General features: G+C 36.4%; 1 protein-coding gene and 1 long non-coding RNA gene across 6 annotated transcripts in view; one reads left to right on the plus strand and one right to left on the minus strand.

Moving 5' to 3' along the window:
• On the plus strand, window positions 4863-7352 carry LOC109829017. Of its 5 annotated transcripts, XR_002243927.1 has the most exons (5): window positions 4863-5180; window positions 5262-5324; window positions 6593-6653; window positions 7061-7159; window positions 7286-7352. It is a non-coding gene; the product is annotated as an uncharacterized LOC109829017 (long non-coding RNA). The 5 variants fall into 5 exon arrangements; XR_002243924.1 differs by lacking the exon at window positions 6593-6653; XR_002243925.1 differs by having other exon boundaries at window positions 7061-7347.
• The window catches only part of LOC109829018 (AAA-ATPase At3g50940-like), an 11577-nt gene continuing 3955 nt past the window's right edge, over window positions 11500-19121 (minus strand). The window contains exon 3 of the mRNA XM_020396057.1: window positions 11500-12087. Coding sequence (XP_020251646.1) covers window positions 11680-12087 — 408 coding nt within the window. The 3' untranslated portion in view covers window positions 11500-11679. The remainder of the gene's footprint in view (window positions 12088-19121) is intronic.

A 19121-nucleotide genomic window follows, 5' to 3' on the forward strand; every position in this document is an offset into this window, starting at 1 on the left:
AAGTGCGCCACATTAGAAGCAAGCTTATGTGGTTGAGTCTAAGCTTTGTTGAAAACAAGGTTGTTACGACTACGCCATATGCACCAATAAAAGGTAGGGAGGAACACTTTCCCAAGAGTTTTGAGTCTACCATTAGGTAGGAAACATCCATTTGATGCAAGTAGGGTGTCAAAGTCATTGGCCCATTGCACTAAGTGGAAGCATGGGAGAAAGAGAGTCCATGCTGCTTAGGTGAATGAGCAAGAAAAGAAAAGATGACTGTCTGATTCTGGCTCCAGATTACAAAAGGAGCATTTTATGTCACCTGTCCATCTCTTGTTTGACAAATGTTTTTTTAGTTTGGAGTCTCCTATTCGCGAGGACCCAAAAAAAAAAGGATTTTAATCTTATTGGGAGTGATAGAATTCCAAGTGAAAGAGTATGAGCTAGAGAAGCATCCACCATAGTTTCTCAAAGAATAATGAGATATAACTGCGAATGTTCCTATAATGAGCAGGGGCCACCATATTCTGTCTTGATTATTGTATTCGGATTTATTGCTAGACTCAAGGAGGATATACAAAGCATTGATCTCTTCCCTTTTGGCTAGGGAGGATCCTCTTCTAAGCAGAGGATGCCACGTCCAAGTGTTGTTGTGATAATAACCTTGGGAACGAACATTAACATTATCTGAGAAAGCCAGATGATAAGTTTTAGGAAATAGGCCGCACAATGAGTTGTGACTAATCCACTTATCCTCCCAAAAGGGAATAGTTATCCCATCACCTAACTTCCGTTGCACTAGACTGATAAAAGCATATTGAATAGAATGCAAATCATAAAAAAAAAACTTAGAGGTTGTTCCCTTAGGAGATGTGCACAGAGGGTTGAATTGATGTTTGGACTGAGAGAATTGAAGACATGACTGATAATGGAGTTATAGTCAAAGATTTTCTATAAACATTTGGAGAGAAGAGCTTGATTGAAGATAGAAAGATTATGGACACCAAGTTACCCTTCCTTCTTGGATTTACAAACTTGTTCCCATCTAACTAAGCAATTAGATCTGGAATTATGCTAATTACAACCTCATAAGAAATTTTTTCTAATCCTATCAATTGCCTTGGTGAGCCAAACTGGTAATTTAAAAAATAACATATAATACAGAGGGAGAGAGAATAGAACGGAATTCAAGAGAGTTAATTTGTCACATATTGATAGAGCTCTGCTTTTCCACATAAATAGTTTCTTGGTAAAGGATTCTAACAAAGCCTGCCAGTTACGCCTAGAGAGAGAGCCTTTCTTGAGGGGGAGGCCAAGGTTACGAAAAGGGAGAGCACCAGGAGAGCAATTGAGGACACTGGCAAGGTAATTCTCATTGAGAGGGAGTTTCCCTAGGTAGAAGAGGTCAGTTTTAGTGTAGTTTATGCTGAGACCGGAGATGTTTTCAAAGATGTATAAGATGGTTTTGAGGATTGAGAGATCATCTTTATTAGCTCTGCTAAAAAGAAGGTGTCGCATGCTAATTGTAGAGTTCTAATATATTAAGATCACCTTTAAGGTTAACATCAGGAATGTCCCCCAAAGAAGCATTGTTATTTAGCATTTTGTTTAGGACATCAACAACAAGCAAAAACAGCAATGGGGAGAGAGTGTCCCCTTGTTTCAAGCCATGGTAACAGTAGATAGAATTGGTCGGGGTCCATTTAACTAACATAGAGAATTTTGAGGAGGAAAGGACATGCTCAATCCTGTGACACCATTTAGGGCCGAAGCCTCTCGCCTTAAGGAGGGAGAGAACAAAGTCCAACCTAACACAGTTAAAAGCTTTCATGTAGTCTATCTTGATGACACAAATTTCCTTCTTGCCAGAGGAGCAGTGATGAATTATCTAACGAGTTAGAAGAATGGAATTTAAGTTAGACTTGCCTCCATAGAAAGCAGCTTGAGTCTCCTCAATAACGGAAGATAGGATAGAGTTGAGTCTATTTGCTAAGACTTCCGTAAAAATTTTCAAAATACTGTTTAGCAGACTAATTAGTCTAAAGCCTTTGAGATTGCAGGCCCTCTACGCCCGTCTTAGGAATCAGGGTAATAAAGGAGTAATTGATCCTGTAGAGAGAGTAGCTAGACATCATAGAATAGGGATTGGAAAAAAAAAAGATGTGGTTTCTAGCCCTATACTTGACAATGAATAACTAGCATATCTATAGATCGGAGGGAAAATAATAATATATTTTGTCTACACAATGAATAATCAAAGTACTAAGAGGTAAGTTTTAGTTTTAGTTTTAGTTTTAATGTAATTCATTGTGCAGGAAATTGAAGAAGAGTTAAGATGGGTGGAGACAAACCTCTAAGATGAGAGCTGAGAAGTCAAAAGTCCTCAGCGGTGAAGCATCACCGAGAGAGATTGCAAATTTGGGGATGAAAACTTTCTACGATTTCAAAATGGAAGAAGGGTTGAGGAAAAGTTTAAAAAGTTTAATAACCGACTTAATTAAGGATACGCATTGGGTTTTTTATAGTCGGGTAAATTTCAAAAAAACGCCTTAAGTTTGGGACTTTCTCGAATAAACCTCCTTCACTTTCAAAATTTCACAAAACCCTTTTTTAAGTTTTGGGGTTAGAAAACGAATTTAACTTTTAGCATTTCCAAAACTAGTTTAAAGTGAAGGAAGTAAGGTAGAATTAGGATTCGAATATAGGAAATTTTTGCAGGATCGAGGTGGTTAGTCATGTAAAACTTAAAACTAGAACTAGAATAATTTGTGGAATAAAAATTTTATGGTGTTAGTCACTTAGACTAGAATTAGGATAATTTTTTTGGTATTAACCAACTAGAACTATAATAAACTAGAACTAAGATAATTGTAAAAAATTATCTTGCTTTTATCAAATCTTTATACAAAAAAGAAAGTTCTAATCTCTCAATAATCTCAAGTTTTAGCCTAGAACTAGGTGGGTTAAAAACTAGAATTCTCCTATTCTTTTTTCTTATTTTTTTCACATTTCTTTTCTTTTCTACATCCTCTCTTATTCTAAAGTTCACTCTCGCCATCGAACTATACCATCAAAATGGACAGACTCTCCTCTTACTCCTCTTTGATATGCTATTTTCTTTATTACTAATTTATGTAATTAATTTAAAGTGAAAAAACAAAATATCCATAATTTTTATTAAAAAAACTATTGAAATTGAGAGAAAGATAAGTGGGTGTAAGAATAAATGAGAAAAACTTTAATCTTCTTGGACTTGTACTGTAATAATAATAATAATAATTCAAAAAATTAGAAAAGTTACAAGCTACTATTATGATAATTACTAATATCTTGTGGTCTAACAACTATAATTAACATAATAGGAAACAGTTAATAATACATATATAAATAGTCATATCATTAAGATGCATATTATATACTTATTGATTAACACAAACTACCCCCCACGCTATTTTATCAAAATATCTCACTTGAATACATTGATCCCACACTTTCAAAAAGAAGAAATTTTCAAAATCGCCTCAACGGAATTTTTTTTATAAAGAAATCGACCCAATTCACTTTTAATTATAGAAATCGACCCATTTTGAGTTAATTACGGTACTAATTAGTCGGGGTTGCCAACCCCGACTAATTAGTAGCCTAATTAGCAGCCGCAAACCTTTCCCGCTACTTGACTCCGCTTGTAATTAGGCTACTAATTAGTGAGGGTTGGCCACCCTGACTAATTAGTACCGTAATTAACTTAAAGTGGGTCGATTTCTATTATTAAAAGTGAATAAGGTCTATTTCTTTAAAAAAAAATTGTTAAGGCGATTTTGAAAATTTCTTCCTTTTAAAAAATTACTCCGCGTGAACAATTATCCCACTTCTTATTAAAATGCTCCAATTGACCGACACCCAAAAATTTTGATATCAATTAGTGAAGTTTTAAAACGAAATTAATGATGAATTAGTGGTTGTGTATATGAAGAAGATTTCAAGTACCATAAGGATTCTTAATAAGAAATGTCAAAGCCCTACAAAAAACAATAGATGGATCGATCAACATTAATTCTGGACCTAGTAAGGAGTCATTGCATGAGAATGTAATAACTTCTTTTTCTGGTTCTAAGGATCATGTTATTAGTTCATCTAATCAGGAAGCACAATCTGTTGAGAAACATGCACAGAATAAAAAACATGCACATGAAGATTCTACACAGACAAGGAGGGACTGGGAGAGCAATTTTGGTTTAAGTGAAAGGGGTATCATCCCTATCTCTAATCAGTATATGCAAGTGAATGATCATGCCCTATATCAGCAAAATTTCTCATCCCCAAAAGCATCTGGCTTCCAACTGATCAGTCCAACTGTTAATGCATCAGGGTTTACAAATGTGAACAGAAACAACATAGCAAGGAGAGTTAATATAACTGCACCAGTTACTTCAGGTACTCTGTCATCTCTTTTCTCTTCCCTAGAGCAGCTAATTTTTGATCCATCCTGTGCAGACAGAGGTGGGAAATCTCATTGATGCATCTTGCTATCTGGAACATTAGAGGATTTAATAAATCCTCTAAACATACAATAGTCAAACATTTTATTCAGGAATATAATCTCTCTTTATTAGCTCTTTTGGAAACTAAGCTCTCTGAAAATAAACTGCAAAGTCTAGCAAACAAAATTACCAAAAGCTGGAAATGGGTCTCAAATGTGCAAGAAGCACTATCACATAATTGATCTATTATAACGGTTAAGGCGCAACGGTTCTAACTGTTGCGTTAGATATCTATCGTAACGGTTTATAATGGCTAATACAACATTAAATAAAAAATGTTGCCATAGTCCAAATAATTGTTCATGGGCTTAATATTTATTCGTGGTTTTGGGCGTAAAGTTTGTAAAAGCCCACCGCAACCAAATATCTCTCTCTCAAATGCAATCCCTAAAATCGCCTCCAAATTTTTCCGATCCCTAAAATCGCCATGGCCAAAACCTCGTCGGCGTTTTCGGATCGGATCGCATCTCTAAGCTCCTCTCTGATCTGCAATCTCGTTGATTTCGTCGCCGAGCTACTCCCTGGTTTCTAGGGTTTGCCGTTCTCTCAAATCTCCTCTCAGATCTCATCTTCGAGCTACTAATCTCGGCGTCATGCTACTCTCGTTGCCATTCCAGTCTTGTTCGTCGTCGTCAAGCTACTAATCTCGTCGTCAAGGTACCTCAGTTCCTTGCATTTCTGATCTCTACAATTTCTTCCCCCTTTCTATCTTTAAAAATCTCTTCTTCATTTTTTTAGGTGCTGCGGATAACATCGATTGCTGCATTAATCACGATCCATTGCTCTAGCTCGATCCCTGAGGTAAGATTTCTTAACCTAAAAGCTATTTCTTCTCAAAAAAATTGGATTTATTTGTTTTCTATTGGGTAATGACAGAATGTTGGTTGTGATTAGCTACTAGGTTAGGCAAGTGGGTTAATTAAATTGAGGGGATTTGCTTATATCTTGATTTAAGTAACTGTTGGATCACTGTTTTATTAATCTTTAAATTTTTTGATTTTTTGCGGGAAATTTGGGGAAATTGTGGACATGCTTCAATTTATTTTTCATATTATAGATGATTTAAATTTGTAATTTTTCATTTTACTGGTTTAAAAAATGATGTAGGAAGATGGAAAAAGCACCCCAAGACTGTTCCCAAGGGTCAATTTAGAGCTTTACTAAAGATTTGGCATTCTCAAAATGCAAGGGTAAGAATTTAATTTTCTATTAATACCCTATTCTTGTTACTCCAGTAATAGTCCACAAACTCTTCATACTCGGTTACATACATAAATGTATATAGATCTCGTCAACACTTTGCATTTTTGCATGCATTATAAATAATAATCTGAAAGCAAATACCACATATCAACAAAAAAGCAACAGTTGGGTCTTATGGCCAACTACTGTACATCAATACATTACGGAGATAAATTTCCATAATATACTTTACATCTTTTAAGAATAGGCCTTCATGCACCACCACCACCACGAGGTCCACCATTATCGAATCAAACCTACATTTCAACTACACAAGCAATGTGGCATGCAGTTGCATAACATCTTACTGCAAATAATTTTAAACAAGACATGTTGTACGACTCTCAATCTTTTAACTGAGCTGCCAAACAAAGATATTAAACTTTGGAGCAACTTAAAAGATGGAATCAGCAGCACTTAAGCACTCAACCTACACCTGAATCCAATATGCATATTTAACTCGGGGGAAGCTGCCAGGTGGCAGTAAATACAGTAGAAACAATGTACTCCGTGGTTCTTGATGATCCATACCTGGCTCTTGACTCAAATGTCGGTCTTTCTCAACTGTCTATTTTGCACAATGATTTCCCTCACTTTTTTAATTTTGACCAGTATTATTAGAGAGGAAATAGAAGAATGGAAGATCAAAATGATGAAAATAGTAGTATATAAGGAAAAAAAATGGTGTATGAAGACATGAAGAAGGTTGAAAATACTCAACATAAATTCTAACTGCAATGATCGACAGGAGATGATTTAATCCACATGACTTTCCATTACACCTTTGTGACTAATATTTTCTTGATAATATCCATTGGAGTTTCCAGCATTCCCATGCTTGGCTACCTCATTTCCGTTGCTCAAGGATGAGGGACCTGTATATACATGGTAATTAGATGTTTACAACTTGACATTTGACCATTCAATTCTTTATTGTATTAGTCCACATCAATATTGTGATCAGCTTCTATACTACATCAATGAATGTGCCGATATTATCCAGTGCTTGAATAAGAATTTGTGCTACTCCAGAAGGTAGTTCAATTGAACATCCTTTCTTCAGGTTCCGGAAGCTGCAGTAGCTAATCATTTTAGTACTGTGCTGCTCAATAACTATAACAGCCAATCTATTCTACAGAACCACTTGCACCGCACCATTTGGGGTTTGCATGTGGGATTGCATGTGGGATTCTATGGGCAATTTTGTACAAAGCATGATAAATATTGCTATCTGAATATGCTTCATTGCTCATCACATATCAGATGACATCTTCTGATTGCTTGCTTGACTTCAGTGTTGGTTGAAGAAACAAAAGGATGTCCTATTTCCTGCTTTACAAGAGACTGGGGAAAATGTTATCTGGACTTCTAGGCTTATTTTTGGAAAAGGAGAGGTATTTGTTCTTTTCCCCCCTATTTTCTTTGTGTTCAATTGCGCATTGCCATCATTCAGTTTTAGAATAGGAAAATGTTATCTGGACTTCTAGGCTTAATGAAACTGTCTGTTATATCCTCCTCAGAATCCTAAAACAGCCATGGATGAATCATGTTGGGAAGTTAGTGGACGTTATCGTTCCAAAGGCTTAAAAACCGTTGCAATGGCTTAAAAACCGCTTACCTTTTAAAACCGTTGCGTTAGATGCAGGGGCAACGGTTTAAAAAACCGTCGCAATAGAGTTCAAAACCGTTACGGTAGAGGTAAGGCAACGGCAGCATATGAGGCGGTTTGAGAACCGTCGCACTTGCTCAAGGGCGACGGTTCCATGGCTAGCGCAACGGTTTTGAACCGTTGCGTTAGAGCAAATATGTGGTAGTGAAGCTAGAAATGGTAGAATATGGATTCTCTGGGATAATGATATCTTGGCAGTCCAAAATGTTATATTTTCAGAACAATGTATTACATGCACTATTGAATCCAGAGATGGAAGGTTTTCTAGTCTATGCACTATAGTATATGCTTCAAACCATTTGACTAGCAGGAAAAATCTATGGAGGGATTTACTTACCTTAAAGCAAAGTGTTAACAGTCCATGGATTATTGGTGGAGATTTCAATGCTATTGCAAGTTGTGAAGAGAAAATTGGAGGGTTGCCAGTTACAGAAACTGACATAGAGGACTTTCAAAGTTTTATTAACACTGGTCAGCTGTTGCATTTAAGATCTACTGGTTGTTACTATACTTGGTGTAACAAATAAGAGGCTGAAAGCAGAATCTGGTCTAGACTGGATAGGTGCTTGGTAAATGAGAACTGGATCCACTCATACACCTCAAGTCAGGTGGAATATCTCATGCCAAATTGCTCTGACCACTCTCCGGCTTTAATAACCATTGAAGATGATATTTCTGAGGGGAAAAGGCCATTCAAGTTCTTCAATATGTGGGTGAAACATCCAGATTTTATCTCAACAGTGCATTCTATATGGGATCAAAGCAGTGAAGGCTACAATATGTTCAGATTTCATAGTAAGCTCAAAAAGCTTAAACATGCTCTTAAAGAGCTAAATAAAAATCACTTCAAAATATAAGTGAACAAGTATGTAGAGCAAAGGAAGAGTTAGCAGATATTCAAAGGCAATTAACTGATGATCTTTTCAACTCAGATTTGATTGCAAAGGAAAAAGAATGCATCAAAAAATATGACAGATTGATTGATTGTGAATCTTCTTATTTCAAACAGAAAGCTAACATTAACTGGAGCTTGCAAGGGGATAAGGGATCAAGGTTTTTTTATTCTATTATGAAGAAGAAAAGGCACCTTAACAGAATTTTGACTCTATACACTGACAATGGGTCTAGAATCAGTGACAGATCTGAAATTATTACAAAAATCATTAATTATTACAAAAAGATTTTGGGTACTTCTGTTCCTACTGCAACTCCTGATCCAGAAGTGATAGCAAATGGTCCTCTTCTCTCATCTGAACAGAGGCAAATGCTCAGTCTTCCAGTAACAAGAGAGGAAATTAAACAAGCAGTATTTTCTATGTCTAATGACAAAAGTCCTGGTCCAGATGGTTACAGTGCTCACTTCTTCAAGGCATCTTGGAATGTTATAAAAGATGATCTTTATGCAGCTGTGGAGGAATTCTTTAGCTCTGGGAAGCTGCTTGGTGCTGTCAACTCTACCTCCATCACATTGATCCCAAAAATCCTTAATCCTCAGTATGCTGCAGATTACAGGCCAATATCATGCTACCTCCATCACATTGATCCCAAAAATCCTTAATCCTCAGTATGCTGCAGATTACAGGCCAATATCATGCTGCAATTGTATCTACAAGATCCCTTAATCCTCAGTATGCTGCAGATTACAGGCCAATATCATGCTGCAATTGTATCTACAAGATCATCACTAAAATCATTGCATCCAGAATTCGAAAGGTAATGGGATTCTTGATAAGTGAAGCTCAGAGTGCTTTTGTTAAAGGTAGACTAATTTCTAGCAATATTCTTCTAGCTCATGAAATAGTCAAACACTATGGTAGAAAGCACATTTCCCCTAGAGCTGTTCTGAATATTGATCTTAGAAAAGCATTTGATACCATTAATTGGGGTTTTATAAGAGCTATGTTGAAAGGATTAGGATTCCCTGATATTATGATTGCCTGGATTATGGAATGCATTTCCACACCTAAGTTTTCCGTATCCATTAATGGAGTTCTTCATGGCTACTTTCAAGGAGCTAGAGGATTAAGGCAAGGTGACCTCATTTCTCCATATTTGTTTGTTATTGGGATGGAATACTTGTCTCGCAAGCTAAACACTCTTAAGAATGATAGATTGTTTAAATTTCATCCCAAGTGTTCAAGATTGAAGCTGTCACATTTAATCTTTGCGGATGATCTCCTCTTGTTTAGTAAAGCAGATATGTACTCAATATCAAGATTAAGGGACTGCCTAATGGAGTTTAGTCATGTCTCTGGTTTGAATCCTAATCCCTCTAAGTGTTCAATTTTTATGAGTGGGATTGAAGATAGCCTGAAAAACCAGATATGTGGCTGTCTTAATTTTTCAGAGGGGATATTGCCTATTAAATATCTGGGGATGCCACTTATTTCAAAAAGGCTTTCATGGCTTGATTGCTCTCCTCTCATCAACAATATATCAGATCAGTTTCAAAATTGGCAAAATACTAGGACTTTGTCCTATGCTGGGAGATTGCAAATGATAAAATCTGTCATTTTTGGTATTCAAATTTTCTGGACAAGTAACTTTATACTTCCTGTTAAGGTGCTTGAAAGGATTGATAGCATGTGTTCTAGCTTCCTTTGGGGTCACAAAATCCACTTGGTATCTTGGAGCTCTGTTTGTCAAGACATAAAACATAGTGGCTTGGGTTTATTCTCAGCTAAGTTCTGGAATTATGCAACAGTAGCTAAACTACTTTGGATGATACACCTTAAAAAGGATATTCTTTGGATTAAGTGGGTGCACGGCACATATCTGAGACAAACAAGTATCTGGCAGATACAGTCTAAAAATTGTGACTCATGGATGTGGAAACAGCTCCTAAAAGCTAGAAACATGATGAGGGAAAAGATGGGAAGTGTTGATAATCTTCTGAATGCAATTAATAGTTGCTGTGTAAACAATAATATCAGCATTTCATTGATCTACAAGGTTCTTTTTCAGCAGCAGGTTGTTTTGTTTGAAGGATCAGGGACTATATGGGGGGGGGGGTGGCATTACCCCAAACATTCATTTATCTTGTGGTTAGCTTCTTTCTCCAGGTTACTCACACAAGAGAGACTACGCAAAATGAGAGTGTTAAGCTCAAATCAGTGTATATTGTGCTCGAGAGATGGCCAAGCAGAAACCTGTCAGCATATCTTCTTTGATTGTCAATATTCTGTGTATGTTTGGAGAAAAGTAATGGAATGGCTGAAATTCAACTGGCAATCATGTAGTTGGAACCAGATTTTCAACTGGTACAATAGGAATTTGAGGGGAAAAGGCTTCAAAAAGAAATTGAAGAGAATTGCACTGTCAGTATCTGTTTATCTGCTATGGCAAGAGAGAAATCAAAGGCTTTTTCAGCAGAAAGCTAGAGGGCCTGATCAGCTATTCCGTGCGGTGAAGTTATGTATATACACAAAGATTTTGAATGAAAATATACCACATCATATGAAAGATTTCATTGAGAATTTGTAAAGGAGTGTTGACTGGGTTTATATAACCAGTCTCTAGTTTTCTTGTAACTGGATGTGCGCATTCATTTCTACATTTGGTGATTTTTTTTGAGAAAAAAAAAACATTAGTGCTCAACCTTACACAGGTCCACGAGTTTCCTAGCCTGTCTTCCATTTGAAACATACATCACAAGACTGCAAAATTTGCAAGAATCGTATTCTCATGAGACCGTATAAAGTTTCAAAAAGAAAAATATGGCGGTGACATGGGGTCAATGCCATAAGAAAACCGTAACCAACAACTTCGCTCAAAATTTTTATTCAGTAACATACAGTCATGCAGAAGCGCATGAGCAAGTTTTTGACTTCCCATCAATATACTTCTTATAGAAATAAAATGATGAAAACATATGTCGATTATCAGAAAGACCTATTGATGTTTGCCTTCCTTTTAATATACATTTTCTATAAAACAAATCGATTACCAGAAGCACCTTTCTGATGTTTTGAAACTTCTCTTCTTCAATCTAGTGATTTGAGAAAAACTTGCAACAGGATTATCTTTAATTACAAATAAATCAATCTCCATTTGAAGGGACAGTGAAAAAATAGAAAACTTTATTCCTTTCCACAAAAAACTAAAAGAATAAAGAAAAATAGTGGAACTAGCCTCACAACATTTCAGTGCACTGGATCTCACAAGAAAAGAAATTTAAAAAAAAACAAAAAACAAAAATGATCAGGATTCTCTCAAACTCTGACTACTTGTTCCTCTTTCATTGTTTCAGTGATCCTTGTTTTCGTCTTCCTCTGTCTCGTCTCCTTTGGGTTCACCCGCGGTCTTGTTCTTCCTCTCCTTAAGAACTTTAAGAAGCCCCTGCAATGCCACATCAGCATCGTCTGTCTTCATCATCTCTTCTGCCACCTCAGCGGGAGTAATATCCACCTCCTTTATCAACCCTTCGATTTCTCCAAATAGCTGATGATCATCAAGGGCATGGTAATTTGAGACTAAAACTCGAAATCCAGTAGGAGTGCAGTAACTCATGTGAATGTGCATATCCATCCGTCCAGGTCTCAACAATGCTGGATCAAGCTTGTCCTTGTAGTTTGTCGTGAAAACAATTATTCGCTCACCGCCACAGCTCGACCATAGGCCATCAACAAAGTTGAGCAGTCCTGAGAGTGTCACCTATATGTCTAAGAACATAAGCAATTTTTCATGACACACATACAGGAGATTACTGGGTATTATCGGTCCTTCAAATCTTTATTTTCTGGATATTAGTCCTACGAATGGTTGATATTGTTGGTTTCGGTTGCCACAAAGTGGTCCAATAACTTCCCATCATCAAGAGAAATGGTTATGACTTAACCAACCACTTTGCCCACTAATTCCATTTATTGCTCTTTGATGGAGAGAGTAGAAAATGAGTATATATATATTTTCGGGTCCCTATACCTGCTCTTCAATTTTTGAAAGAAAAATACATCATCGTTTAGTGAAGAGATAAGGTTTAGAAGATCTTCGAAATCAACATCCATATCCTTGAGTAAGACGACGATGGTTTAGTGAAGAGATAAGGTTTAGAAGATCTTCGAAATCAACATCCATATCCTTGAGTAAGACGACGATGGCTGGAGGTTAGTTTAATTAATTCGAGATCTTCGAAATCAACATCCATATCCTTGAGTAAGACGACGATGGCTGGAGGTTAGTTTAATTAATTCGTGCTTCCGTTTGATATAGATTATATTTTTCAGTTTCTAAACATGTTTAAATCAAGTATTTGAATTTTTATCATGTTTAGATAACATTTAGTAATTTAAATTTATTATCATTTGGTATCAGAGCCAGGTTGTAGAACTTATGATTTTCCATTTTTCTTAATTAATTGCTCATCGTGAAAATCATTTGTTCTAAGATCTTGGTATAATGATAATCAAATTAATAATTAAGTTTAATTTAATTTGCTTAAGAATTAGGAGTTAACATGTTCGAAACTGTAAAATTCGGATCTGTTCATTCAATATGTATACATATTTTGAGTGTACTAAATATTTTAGGGCAATAGCCTAGTGGTAAGGCTTGAGGATTTGGCCTAGAGGTTTGGTGTTCAAACCCCTAGGGCTACACCATATATTATAAGTCTTTGATGGGCCTTGGGCCTTGGGTCTTTTTGAATTTTAGTAATATTTTTGTTTGCTTTCTTTTTTTTTCTTTTTTTTTTTGTTGCCTACATTACGTATTTGACAATTTTTGGTTAATGTTTATATTCATGCATGTTAGATCCATTGCGTTTATCAAGTGATGTTTCTGTGAATATAATTAAATAACTATTTAATTAACCCATATAGTTTAATTAATTTGGGAGTAGCCACATCATCCTTAATTAATTAAAACTGTATAATAAGGTTTGTTATATCACTTGTTAAGGATCTTATTTAGAAAAGTAAACATTAATTGTGATTAATCGGATGTGATATAATAAATTTTATCCCACAGGAATTTTTATTATATCTGTATAATTAATTAGGATAAAATGTCAAATTATATTTTCTAATTTACCCACAGGGATTAGGAAATGAAGCATAATTTGATAGTTTTATCATGAAGTTAAGATAAATCTAATTGAATTAGAACTTTAGCCCACATGCAAGTTTTATGTCACTAGATTTATATATTTGCATGATTTTACATTGGTAGAACATGTCATATTTTGTTAGCTTCAAATTTAGTAACATGAGCATGATTATTTAATTTACTACAGCAATTCCACCTGCTAATTACTCTGATATGAAATGTGATGTTCCCGAGCTCAAAGGGGACAACTACAAAGTGTGGAAGGAGAGAGTTCTCCTTCATTTGGGATGGATGGACATAGACTATGCCATAAGGAAGATTGAACCCCCTACAGTTACTGAAATCAGCACTTCAGACAAAATTCAGCTTTATGAAAAATGGGAATGATCCAATCGTCTCTGTGTGATGTTCATAAAGACTAAAATTTCTGCTAGTATAAGAGGTTCAGTCGAGCAGGTCGACAAGATCCAAGATTTACTAAAGGCTGTCGATGAGTAGTTCGCCACTTCAGACAAGGCAATGGCGAGCACCCTGATCATACAGTTTTCATCCTTGAGGCTCACCAGCGTAAGGGGTGTGCGTGATCATATCATGCGCATGAGGGATATTGCGGCTCAATTGAAAGTATTGGAGGTAGAGATGTCTGAAGCCTTCCTGGTTCACTACATCCTTCGCACCTTACCTCAGCAATATGGCCCATTTAAGATATCCTACAACACACATAAGAACAAATGGTCGATCAATGAATTGTTGACCATGTGTTCAGGAAGAGGGCAGGCTGCTTATGGAGGAAAAGGAAAAGGAAATTGTGAACTTTACTACCCCTGGGAAGTACAAGAAGAAGGATCAAGCCAAGGACAAGGGGAAAAGGAAACTCCCTCCTCAAAAGGACATTAAGAAAGAGATTGTGTGTTTCTTTTGCAAAAAGAAGGGGCACGTTAAGAAACAATGCTCTAAGTTCATGAAGTGGCTTGATAAGAAAGGTACTCAACTTTCTTTTGTTTGTTATGAATCCAATATGATTGATGTTAATCATAACACATGGTGGATTGATTCTGGTTCTACAATCCATATCACCAATTCATTGCAGGATTTACGAGACCTGCGGAAGCCGATGGGAAGTGAGCACAACGTCTATTCAGGAAATAAGATGCCCTCACATGTGGAGGCCATTGGCACGTGCAGACTGGTTTTAAGTAGTGGTTTTATTTTAAGTTTAGAAAATATGTTTTATATTCCTAGTTTTTCTAGAAATTTAATTTCAGTTTCCAGACTTGTATCAGATGGTTATTCCTTTAACTTTTTAGATTTCGGATTTAATTTGTCTTATAAATCTGATGTTATTGGATGTGGTACTTTGTCTGATGGTTTTTTCTCCTTAATTTGCAAAATGATGAAAACCATACTTCTATGCACGTTCATGAAATTATTGGTACTAAACGATGTGTTGTGAATGAAGAGTCTTCTATACTGTGGCATCGGAGATTGGGACATATCTCCATTGATAGAATTAAAAGGTTAGTAAATGATGGGGTACTTGGTACTTTGGATTTTACTGACTTTGAGACTTGTATAAGTTACATTAAGGGTAAGCAGACTAACAAGTCCAAGAAAGGTGCCAAAAGAAGTTCTGAATTATTGGAAATCATACACACTGACATTTGTTGTCCAGACATGGATGCATACCGTGATAAGTACTTCATCTCTTTCATAGATGATTACTCGCGATACATGTATATCTACTTGCTTAACAGTAAGAATGAAGCACTAGATGCTTTTAAGGTGTTTAAAGCAGAAGTAAAGAAACAATGTAGCAAACAAATTAAGATCGTGAGATCCGATAGAGGTGGAGAATACTATGGTAGATACACTGAGAGTGGCCATGCAAATGGTCCATTTGCGAGGTTTCTTAGTGAAAATGGGATTGTTGCCCAATATACTTTGCCTGGCTCTCCGGACCAAAATGGAGTAGCTGGAAAAAAAACCCGAACATTATTGGACATGGTGCATAGTATGCTTGCTAGCTCCAAACTTCCTAAATCCTTGTGGACTGAAGCTCTTAAGACGACTGTGTACATATTAAACCGAGTTCCAACCAAGGTTGTCTCAAAGACTCCTTTTGAGTTATTCAAAGGTTGGAAACCAAGTTTACGACATGTATGCGTTTGGGGATGTCCATCCGAAGTAAGAGTCTACAATTCACAAGAAAAGAAGTTGGACCCAAGGATCATAAGTGGGTATTTCGTTGGATATGCTGAAAGGTCTAAGGGATACAGATTTTACTGTTCATCTCATAGCACTAGGTTTGTGGAATCAAGAAATGCTAAATTTCTTAAAAATGACTTGATTAGTAGGAGCGATCGATCTCAGGACGTTGGTCTTGAGAAAGATCATTTAGATGCTCAGTGTGCCCCTTCAAGCAACGGACTGATCGTTATTGTTAACAACACGCCTATAGTACAAACGCGTGTTGAAGAACCAGTTCACGAAATACCATAAGCCGATGATCCTGATTTAGTAGATGTTGAAGTTCAACAAATACCTGAAGCTGTTGAACAACCAGCTGAACAACATGATCCTGATCCTCAAGAAAATGTTGATGTAGCATTAAGAAGATCTACTAGAGTAAGAAAATCGGCAATTCCTAGTGACTATGTCGTGTATCTACAAGAGTCTGACTATAATGTTGGAGCCGAAAATGATCCTGAGACGTTTTCACAAGCCATGAGTTATGAGATTTCAAACTTATGGTACAATGCCATGAAGGATGAGATGGATTCTATGGCATCAAACCGAGTATGGGATCTCGTCAAGTTGCCTAATGGTATGAAAGCCATTGGATGTAAATGGGTTTTCAAAACAAAGAAAGACTCACAATGCAATATTGAGAGATATAAGGCCAGACTCGTTGCCAAAGGATTCACTCAAAGAGAGGGAATCGACTACACGGAGACATTTTCTCCTGTATCTAAGAAAGATTCTCTTCGAGTCATTATGGCATTGGTTGCCCATTTTAATTTGGATTTGCATCAAATGGATGTGAAAACGGCATTTCTTAATGGTGACCTAGAGGAAGAAATTTATATGAAGCAACCTGAAGGTTTCTCCTCTAGTAATGGTGAGCACTTAGTCTGTAAGCTTAATAAGTCCATATATGGATTAAAGCAAGCTTCTCGTCAATGGTATTTAAAATTCCATGATGTTATCACTTCATTTTGTTTTGAAGAGAACGTCATGGATCAATGTATATACCAGAAGGTCAGTGGGAGCAAGTTTTGCTTTCTTGTGCTATATGTGGATGATATTTTGCTTGCGGCAAATGATAAAAGTTTGCTATATGAGGTGAAACAGTTCCTCTCGAAGAACTTTGATATGAAAGATATGGGTGAGGCATCTTATGTCATTGGCATTAAAATCCATAGGGAAAGGTCTCGAGGGATTTTGGGTTTGTCTCAAGAGACCTATATCAAAAAGGTTTTAGAGAGATTTCGGATGAAGGATTGTTCACCGAGTGTAGCACCTATTGTGAAGGGTGACAAATTCAGCCTAAATCAATACCCTAAAAATGAGCTCGAGCAGGAACAAATGAAAAACATTTCATATGCTTCAGCCGTTGGAAGCCTAATGTATGCTCAGGTCTGTACAAGACCTGATATAGCATTTGCTGTTGGAATACTAGGAAGATATCAGAGTAACACAGGTATTGACCACTGGAGAGCTGCAAAGAAGGTGATGAGATACCTTCAAGGGACAAAGGATTACATGCTCATGTATAGACGGACCGACGATTTGGAGTTGGTTGGTTACTCTGATGCGGATTTTGCTGACTGTGTTGATTCACGCAAATCAACATCAGCATACATTTTCATGCTTGCCGGTGGAGCCGTGTCTTGGAAAAGTGCAAAGCAAACTTTGACTGCTACTTCCACTATGGAGGCCGAGTTCGTATCATGTTTTGAGGCTACGTCACATGGTGTATGGTTGAAGAGTTTCGTGTCGGGGCTTAGAATTGTGGATTCAATTTCTAGGCCAATAAGATTGTATTGTGACAACTCAGCTGCTGTTTTTATGGCTAAGAATAACAAGAGTGGTAGTCGTAGTAAGCATATCGACATCAAATACTTGGCCATTAGAGAATGTGTTAAGGAAAGAAAGTGGTCATTGAGCACCTTAGCACTGAGTTGATGATTGCTGATCCTTTGACTAAAGGCATGCCACCAAAGAATTTCAAGGATCATGTAGTAAGAATGTGACTTGGTTCCATGATGTAAATATTCATTGTACGTACATTTGATATTTTGTTGAAACTTTTATTCAGTTGATATTTCTCATTTGTTTTTGTGCACATACATATTTGTTTATTTTATTGAGAAATATCATTAAAGTTTGGACCTCGAATAAACATAGGATTTATTCATTAAGTCATTTGGGATTGAGAGACACGATACATTGTGATACATGGAAGATACTACTCAACATTAGAGAACCTATCGCCATGATTTATGTATTTTGTTTTTCATTAAGGTGGATGATGGAATGTTTGGACCAAGTGGGAGAATGTTGGTTTCGGTTGCCACAAAGTGGTCCAATAACTTCCCATCATCAAGAGAGTTGGTTATGACTTAACCAACCACTTTGGCCACTAATTCCATTTATTGCTCTTTGATGGAGAGAGTAGAAAAGGAGTATATATATATTTTCGGGTCCCTATACCTGCTCTTCAATTTTTGAAAGAAAAATACACCATCATTTAGTGAAGAGATAAGGTTTAGAAGATCTTCGAAATCAACATCCATATCCTTGAGTAAGACGACGATGGCTGGAGGTTAGTTTAATTAATTCTTGCTTCCGTTTGATATAGATTATATTTTTCAGTTTCTAAACATGTTTAAATCAAGTATTTGAATTTCTACCATGTTTAGATAACATTTAGTAATTTAAATTTATTATCAGATAGATCAAAGGACCCTGCCACTACACCAGAAATCTGAAGTTGTGGTTAGGATTGAGAGTTACAATTTCATACTTTAACATGTCCCTGCATGTTGAGCGAATTTTTTATGAACCGAAACTTGGACTCACACAACAATATCCATCTCTTTATAATCCAGACTAAATTTGTGGCTAGTGAGATTTGAACATGGGTTGCTATCGTGTCAAAGGACCTTGCCGTACCAAAACTTGGCAACGATTGAGGGTTAAGTTTATATTCTTTAACAGTTGAAGTTGCTATTTGATGGTTCAATTTCTATAAATCGCCCCAAATTGTCATCCTACGTGACTGTCTTCTCAAATTTTCAGAATATGCCATTGATCATTCAGTTTAACATTTTGAGTTGAAAATTCAGTTATGCCCTTCTAACTCAACTTAATTAATTAATCTACTACCTAAACTCCTATCCAGACCCAACCCCCTTCCTAAACTATCCTTTAACATTCTCAATTGTACTCAGACCCATAACTGATTCCAAATTTTCCCTTTTCTGCTCGTGGGAGGGAAGATGGATTTGGTTGCCTAACTAAACTAAACTATGTCTTGCAAGGTTTTAATATCAGATATTGGAAGAAATATCAGACAACCAAAAATCCACATCGGATTACAGATATCTGCAAACTATCAAGGATGTGCAGTAAACGTCGAA

This window comes from Asparagus officinalis, chromosome 1 (genome assembly GCF_001876935.1).
Source record: "Asparagus officinalis chromosome 1, Aspof.V1, whole genome shotgun sequence".
Lineage (NCBI taxonomy): Eukaryota > Viridiplantae > Streptophyta > Magnoliopsida > Asparagales > Asparagaceae > Asparagus > Asparagus officinalis.